Source organism: Carassius auratus, unplaced genomic scaffold, assembly GCF_003368295.1.
Source record: "Carassius auratus strain Wakin unplaced genomic scaffold, ASM336829v1 scaf_tig00007372, whole genome shotgun sequence".
In the NCBI taxonomy this organism is placed as follows: domain Eukaryota; kingdom Metazoa; phylum Chordata; class Actinopteri; order Cypriniformes; family Cyprinidae; genus Carassius; species Carassius auratus.
In genome coordinates this window covers 14820-23974 of record NW_020523842.1, presented here as the reverse complement: position 1 = coordinate 23974, position 9155 = coordinate 14820, and the positions used below count along the sequence as shown (strand labels likewise).

Genomic DNA, 9155 nt, shown 5'->3' with positions numbered 1-9155 from the left:
AAACACACATCTCTCTAATATGCTGATTTTGTGTTTTTTTTTTACTATAATAAAAATAGTAAATAAGTAGATGTGTTTTTTTGGATAGTTTTAGTTCTTTAGTGTTCGGAAATCAATTTTAGTTTCACTATTCTAAGCAAATGTAGACTTATATTTTCACCAAACCTCTATGCATTCAATGCAACATCTTAGTCATAAAAAGGTGTATATAATACTAAAATGCACGTTAAACTACTTAACATTTTAAATTGCAGACAAGAAAACAAAAGGTGCAAACAGTTTAATTAGCTAAACAGATGTGGATTAAAGAGGGAATCAGAATTAAATGGAGGAAAGAAACAGCAAGTTCCCAGTCTTGAGAAAATCATTGAAAATATTAATGTACTTGAAATGGCTGCTAGTCTTTTCTGCTAAAATAAATGTTCATATATTTTACGTTTATTTGCGAAATAGGTTTTGTAGAAAAACATCTTTGACTATTTGACTCCTAATCAATTCTAAAACGCGCCACCATCACATTTCCCCCGTGTTTTCCAAGTCTCTACAGTGTTGATGGTGCACAGATATGCCTGGAGGCACGGGGGCCCCACACAGGGCCTCTGTACACTCCCAAGAGTCAAAAGAGGACTCCAAAATGTTTCTGTGATATTCTGGTTCTGGAGCCCTGTGAACACTACTCCAATTCAAAAGAACCTACCCCCATTTGTCTGTGCATTTCTATATCCGGGGCCCCCAGGGGACATAAACCATATAGTGTTATTATTATAGTGTTTTGGTATACTGTGATATCTGGTTCTTAGTATAAACTCCCCCTCACGTAATTCCAAACATGTCTGACTTACTTTCTTCTGTGGAACACATAAACTAGTTTGATTGTTTTGTACATATAATTAAAGTCAATGGTCAGAGTTGTTTTGGACCCTATTGACTTTGTAAAAGCAAAAACAGTTAAAACACCCTACAAATCTGTGTTGTGTAGAAGAAAGAAAGTCATGCAGGTTTTTAAACAACATGGTGATGACTATATGATGATCTGTTAAGATGAATGAGCCACTTATAGTGAAGAGCAGATCAGTTTGCATATAACTGTGCAAACCAAAAATGAGTTGAACAGATCTGTCCCACGAGTAAACAACTGCATGATCAGTGGGTTGTGCTGCGTGGGTATCACAGTCCCACTCAAACTCACAGCAGCGCTGCACTTTGGTCCGTTTTAGAACAATCTATAAATGAGGGGGATGTTACTGCTGACAGTGTTTTGAAAAAATGCTTTTATTTGGGGCCTTTTCTCTGTCTGCAACTACATTACTTTTCAAAAATTTGGGGTCAGTACAATTTGTAAATGTTTTTGAAAAATCTCTACCACGTCACTAAGGCTCGCCCCATCGGCCTCAAAGGGGCGTTACAGTGACCAAAAGCATGAAATCGATCATTGCCTCTAGAACCACTCCTGTCAAGCAAACTGTTATTTAAATATTTCAAGTTATTTAAAAACATACTTTTGTAAACTAGGTTTTTAGCTCAACCTCAATAAAACCAATGCAATACAATTCTCTGGACATTCTAGGTGAATAATTATCAAAACAAAATATGTAAACTTTTGAATTTGAACAGCTATAACAGAGTCTTTTAATAAAATTGTCTTAAACTTTTATGATAAATCATAAAAGAAACTCTAAACTTCTCAAAACTATGTGAACTCATTCACCCTTTGATTCTAAACAAGTATGTTCACTTTTATGGATATGATAGTTATAGGTCTATAATAAACTCCCTGAAATTTAAATTATAACCACTAGATGGCAGCAGATTACAACTAATAGGCTCATTCACCTTGTTAAAACAGTACTTTTCAAAGGTTTTACTTTTGGATTCACATTTAAACAATATATAATCAATATTATAATATTTAAAATCACATTTAGTCTATATATCAGATTTTTTTTTGACAATTTTGCCACATTATGGTTACAGTTAAACCTGAAAATTATATATAAAAAATTAAAAAGAGAAGATTTGCAGTAAGTATTTTGTTAACTATCACTTATTTCAAATATCTGTATCAGCAACAGTGCTTAAGGACATCAATATTGATTGTAAAGTTACATACAATTTTTTTTAGCAGAGACAGTTATTCACATGGATTTATTGTACAGGGAGGGAGACAGAGCAAACAACACGTGAGCTTAATGTCATCAAGCTCAGTTTAAGTCTGCGCAGTATGTTCGACCCCCAGGAAGTGCGTGCTTCTAATTGACTTCACTTGTCTCCGTTGAATCTAATGGGGTTGCTGTGTCCATTTCTTTTACTGTCTATGGTAGTCTACACTGAAAACATAGAGCACCCTCTCGCCGCTGTAGACGGTAGAGAGATTTTCCTGGTTAAATAAAGGTCAAATAAAATAAATAAAATGTTTTCTCTTGGTTCTTGGTTCTAAATAAATGCGACTTATAGTCCAGTGCGACTTATATGTTTTTTTTTCCTCGTCAAGACGTATTTTTGGACTGATGCAATTTATACTTAGGTGCGACTTATAGTCCTAAAAATACGGTATTCTGTTTTAAAAAATTCAATTTATAATTAACTAAATAGACAACGATATGCTACATAAATAAAAGAAACTAACATAGGCTATAAGTATTCAATTTATAATAAAATAGATAATAAAATGCACCATAAACAATAAGAAACAAATAACACAAATATAGGCTGTATTAAATTTATAATAAAAATAGACAGTGGTAGTCTACAAAAACAAATATAAGAAATAAAATTAAAACAACTAGTATTATTAGACTGTCATTTCATGTACAATAACTATATTTTCCAGAAACGTTAAATAATAAATGTAATAAACATATCATGCAAAACTAGAAAATAACATATTTAATCATATTTTACAACTCATTCATTCATTAAATATTAAATGTGAAGAATGCATAATATTAGTTTACAATCTTATGTGAAATATAAAATAAAACATTTAGGATGAGCCCCATGGTGCACCCGTCACCACATCACAGCCGCTACTGTCTCTTTAAATTTACCCAGGAGCCCCTAAAGGAGCCCCAGGGGCCCCTAAGCTCGGCTCTCCACCCTGAAGACAAGCAGATCATCTAAATACAAACAGGAGACTGCTTAAAGTCACTGACCATAAGATATGCACTCCAACCTCGATCTAAATGCGACTTGTATCGTCACGTAAACTTAAGTTTACTTAAACCAAAAAGCAATCAGCGGCGAGCCTTCAGTGCAGACACACACACACACACAGTGTAATGGGTGAGTGCGTGTTTCAGATATTTAGTCAACCACCCGACGAAATCCTTCGCTTGTGACATTTCATCGTAAAAAAAGGTGGGTACTTGAAAACATCACACAGGTATGGAAGAAGCGGAGTCCAAAGAGTCGGTGCACAAAGCTGAGCAGACAGAATCTCGCTCATTAATAATAAAAGCTGAGGAAAAGGAGGCGACACCGCAGCGGGGACACTCGGGGGAGCTCTCAGCAGGTAAATGTTGTGCTAAGCATTCACCTTTGACCATTAGATCGATGGCTTTCTCTTGGAAGCGTTAAAACCCGTGACGAACAATAGCATGCAGCGGCATGGCCCCTAATCTTTTGGGCTCCACTATAAACAAAGGCAAAATAACCATGCTGCATATGTAAACGCGATGCCCTATCACCACCTAGCGGTGACACAGCGGTACCGCACCATGCCGCCGCCCCCGTCCAACACACCATTTATTTATATATTACAAATATTATTATTTGCGTTGATATTTTTCTGAAATAAAAATATTTTTAAATCACCAATATTTGAGATTACATTTTAATCAGCAACAGACTCATGTTAACATGAAAATACTCTTAGTAGTAGTTGTACAGTTTGAATTTGAATATATGCTGACAGATTGTAATATAAATTTTATAATTTTATGACAATGCATGTATTATATAAAATATAAATAAAATCGTCTGTGTATCACAAAATAGAAAATATTTGACACATTTCAAAATACAAAATAATTAGCATGTTTTCCTATTTAGATAACTTTAGTTACACAATTTGAGAATTGCATAAGCTATAAGCAACAGACTAATGTTATAAAATACTATTAATAATAATATATGAAAAAAGAAATGTATGCTGACAGATTAATTGTGTTTATGCACAAAATTGACTTTATTATTGATTTAATTTAATCATGAAAAGTCAAAATTTTTACATATATTGTTCTGAAATACAAAATGATTTGCATATTTTTGAATTAAGTTACTAACTTTGTTGTCTTTTGAGAATGACTTTAAGCCTATCAGTGATAGTATTAAAATTAAAGACTAGTATTACTACGTCTACTAGTACTACTACTGCTAATAATACTGTATAATAATAATTTAAGTATATTAAAGTAATAACAAAAAATAATTTTTGTCCAATATAACATGCACATATGGTATATTGAGAATTTTTTAAAGCATGTATGTACAAAAATGACTGGTTGAAATGCATTTTCATTTTAACATTCATCTTCATCATTTCATATAAATCTCCATTATTTTATATTTCCCTGTCATTTAAAACAACGTCATAGTCAGATCTGACCTTACACTTCATCAGTGACTCTCTCTTTTTGTGTCCTCCTCAGCTCAAGAGGATGTGACCAATGGTCTGACCTCTCCTGACAGCCAGGACGCTCCTGTCACCTCTGTCTGTTCCCCAGGCACCAGTTACTGGTGTGTCTCTGAGAGCACAGACTCGCCTTTCCTTCTGTCTCCCATCCCAGGACCATCCACAAAGGAACCCTCTCCAGTAAAGCACACACCTGGCCGAGACCACCGGCGCTACTACCACGAGTACTGGCGCAGCGAGTACCTCATGGACTTCGAGCCACAGAGACGAGGGATGATCTGCATGGTGTGTGGCAGTTCACTGGCAACCCTGAAGTTAAGCACCATCAAGAGGCACATCAATCAGAAGCATCCGTACTCGCTGCTGTGGACCGAGTCAGATAAAGATGTGATCCGCTCGGGATGGGAGAGTCATTTGAATCGAGAAATATGTCCCACTCCAGATGTTCCTCCAGAGTCACAGGAGATTCTGGATGTTCACAGGCACTCCACAGGTCTGGGTTTATATTTGTTCATTTTTGGTGCTTCTTTGTGTTTTTGTGAAGTCTGAATCACATGAAACCCGACAAAACATGTCTTACATTTCACCTCGCAAAAATAAATATCAATAATATAATCATAATAATGATGTTTTGCTGAAAGAAATTCTAACTATTTTGGGGAAAATATAGATAATTTTCTCTTTCTTTCTTTCTTTCTTTCTTTCTTTCTTTCTTTCTTTCTTTCTTTCTTTCTTTCTTTTATATTTCAGCATATTCCACCAGCCTTTAGTAAATAACAAAAAGACAGCGATTTAAAAATAAATATAAATTATAAATATATATAAAATAAATCTATAATTTTAAAAGAAAGAGAGTATAAAAAGTATAACAATTTGTATACATCATGGTAAAAATGTTCTGCCTTTATTGTATGCTAATATTTTTTACTTATTTAAATAAAATAAAATAATTTGTCCGGGCAAGATGATTTTCATTACAGCAATAAAGAGAATTAATAACGAGAATTAAAACCAGCTGAATGCAACATGTGACCTTAACAGGAAATATGTTTAAATCTCATGAAAACAATGTCACAATGCAAATTTGTATTGTAGCACTTTGAGTATGAGAAAGGCACATTATAAATAAGATGCATTATTATAGTTTTTTTTCCCATTTAATAACATTTTATTTACATAGTTTATTTTATTGTTATTATTACTCTCTTTTTGAGACGTTTACTTCACTATAGCACTTTGACCTTTATTATTCACATCCTTCTAGGCACGTCTGGTGGTTCCATCTCTCCAGTACTTCAGGCCCAGTCTGGCATTAACAGGGTGACGCCATCCCCTCCGACCGTCTCCTCGCTCCAGGAGCTCCCGGGCCCCACAGCTCAGGTGATGGAGCGCTACCTGAACGACTCGCTGCATGCCTGGTTCCGCCAGGAGTTTCTGATGGAATACCAGGCGGAGGAGGGTCGTCTAGTATGCATGGTATGCAGCCGTCTGCTGCCTTCACTGCACCTGGATCACATCAAGAGTCACATGCTGGATCTGCACCCAAACTCTCTGCTGTACAGCGCTGAGGAAAAGCACTCCATCCTGCAGACCTGGGCTAAGATGCATGCTGAAGGTGAGAGAGAAAATTGTGTGTGTTTGTTGCTTTATTATAAATATAATTGTCTTTGGCTAGCTATGTTCTAAAAGTGCGATTGCTTTTTTTGTAACCCTGGTAAAACAACATAAAGTCTAAGGTTCAGTCTGATGTTCTACATGCTTCTGTGAAACATTTTTAGTTGTAAATTACACACCGGTTTCTTCTCAACTTTCATACATTTTGTTTTCTCTTTGCATTTGTCATTTGCCATGCAGAATCCCACTCTTTACAGCCTCAAATCAAATCGGAACAACATGCCAAAGAAATAAACTTAGACGGTTCAGCCTCATTCATCCCTGTGAACGTGGATCCCCTTCAGGGAAACTTGGTGAACTACATAAGAAGAGATGAGAATCCACCTGACACTGGTCAGACAGCCCAGTCTTTACCTTATTACCCCAGAAAGAGAAGACTGAAATACGGCAGCCCCTGGCGTCTCCGCCTGGATTATTTAGTGGCATACGGTCCTCCGGAAAACCCGCTCTGCTACTGTATGGTGTGTTCTGAACACATGCCTGTGCCGAGGGTCAGCAACTTCCGCAAACACATCCAGGAGTGCCATCCGGAGACAAGCGGCCTCAGCCGGACTGAGAGAGATGCTGTGGTCAGCGCTTGGATAAAGGAGGAGAATATCGACAAGGCTACCCCAAAAGAGGATGGTAAGAACCGAGAACTGGAGTCACACAATATCAGATATAGAGAGAAACAAACTATCATTATTGTAAATGTAAATAATTTTGTATGAAAAGAAATTATCGTATAAACAAAATAAACACCAGAAGTTAGAACATGTACATTTACAAGAAGTCTGTTCAAGATCGCTTCATCTGGAAAGCATCTGCTGTATACAAACATCTGACAGACATCTTTAAGATGTCCGTTTTAAATGCATTTTAATTCATAAACATCTTAAAGACATTTTCTAAGCGTCTATTTGACGTCTGATAGGAAACATACCACAGACGTATTGCAGATGAACAAACAATCTAAAGAATAGGACTTGCAGATGTCAAATAGACATCTCTGTGATGTCTATTTCGTGTGATGTCATGTGCTATCAGCGAACCAAAGTTCTTAAACAATCAATTTCATCTTGTGAAAAAAAAAACACACAAAAAAAGATCAATTAATCCTGAGAAGCTAAATTGATTCTCTGAAAATAAAAGATTATTGAGCTTTTCAGGTAAATTTACTTTGTTTTAAGTATGTTAGTGTATTTAAAGATATAATTGATATGTTGATTAATGTCCTTTAAATTCCATATTAAATATAACATTGTATTTTAGAAGCTAAAAATGGTCACACAAAATTTCTCTCTTTCCTAGCGTTTTCAGTTAGCCTATAGATAAGATAATTAGCATCTCAGGTACCCTGATTACACACACATATACGTCTATTCGAGTTCTGAATTTACATTTACGAGTTTTTGTTCATCTGCAATACATCTATAGGACGTTTCCTGTTAGATGTCAAATAGATGTTTAGAAAATGTCTTTAAGATGTTTATGATTTCCAATGTATGTAAAACTGAGATCAGATGTTTTTACACAGTAGACGCCTTCCAGATGAAGCGATCTTTATCAGACATCTTGCAGACGTACGTGTGCTATCTGGGTAATGATATTCAAGTTGCACTTAATCATGAAAATAAACTCATTATTGTCTTTTAAATTGCATTTCATATTTCTAAACATAGTGAAACACTTCTCTTTCCTAGTTTTTCCAGTTAGCGTTCACTTATTAGCAAGTGAACAGCTTAAAAACGAAAGATTATTTAGCTTCCCAGGTTCATTTATCTTATTTTAAGTATGTAAAGATAAGCTGAGCCTTCTTGCTTAGAGTAGTGCTATCTGGTTTAGAAATCCAGTTTTCATTAGCTAGAGCAAGATTGTTATGTAAATGTGCTTATGGTTTATATTTTTTGCGTTAAAGAAAAATCCTTTTCAGGAAAAAATTGTTTCACATCAGTAATGTTTCCCTTTTTTCTTTTGTTTGCCACTAAAGACCCACAGAGTGGCCCTGTCACTGCAAACGCTGCTGGTGACTCACAGGTGTCTCCTGTGAAAACCACAGAGCAAGGAGGTGAAACAGAAGACAATAATAGCACAAATATTACACCTTCAAGGCAGACGCCTTCACGGCACACGCACTACCCAGGGAAGGACCAGCGGCGCAAATATCAGGCCCGCTGGAAGATGGACTTCCTGATGGACTACAACTGCAGGAAACACGGATTGATCTGCATGGTGTGTGGTGCTACGCTCGCAACACTAAAGGTCAGCACTATTAAGAGACACATCCTACAAGTGCACCCTCACTCGCTGGACTACAACCCAGAAGAGAGGCAGCTGGTCCTGCTTTGCTACAACCAGATCTCAGCACACTTTCATTCAGATGACTGTTTTTCAGGTTCGAACCACGGCCATAAAGAGAATGATAATGGTAATGCTTACGTTAGTACCGAATGCAATACGAGCCAGAGCACTTAAATGAAAGAGAAGGGTTAGGGATGAGTTTTCGACATCCTGTTTTTTATTTTCCTTCGCTCAGGAAGTTGCTGCGTTGTTAAACCATTTTTTTCTTTTTTAAAGAATGTGACGTTGGATTCTTTTGTGAGTAAAAAATCTGAAATGTTTTATAAGTTTAAAAAGAATATTTATGCTTGAATCACTTTTGAAAGTGAAACCCGAAGCCACCAATATCATTTAAAAAGTGACTTTTTCCCAACAAGCGATTTTGCTGAACTTTCGTTTCCTTTTCTGTGGATAAGCACTCTTAAATGCATTTGTACATTCATCGCTCTTTTTGTAAGCGGCAAGACTGTTATCGATCCCCATGCTTGATATTTTGCATGAACAATATTATTTAATTTACAGCACTTAA

At 36.0% G+C, this 9155-nt stretch overlaps 1 protein-coding gene across 1 annotated transcript; it reads left to right on the top strand.

Annotated features, from left to right (window-relative positions):
* Nucleotides 1-3339: 3339 nt before the first annotated feature.
* LOC113071470 (uncharacterized protein C11orf95 homolog) lies at nt 3340-8867 on the top strand. Its single transcript, XM_026244824.1, has 5 exons — nt 3340-3511; nt 4650-5126; nt 5898-6248; nt 6488-6931; nt 8277-8867. The coding sequence occupies exons 1-5, from the start codon at nt 3385-3387 to the stop codon at nt 8759-8761; spliced, it is 1884 nt and encodes a 627-aa protein (XP_026100609.1). The 5' UTR covers nt 3340-3384; the 3' UTR covers nt 8762-8867.
* The last annotated feature ends 288 nt before the right edge of the window (nt 8868-9155 follow it).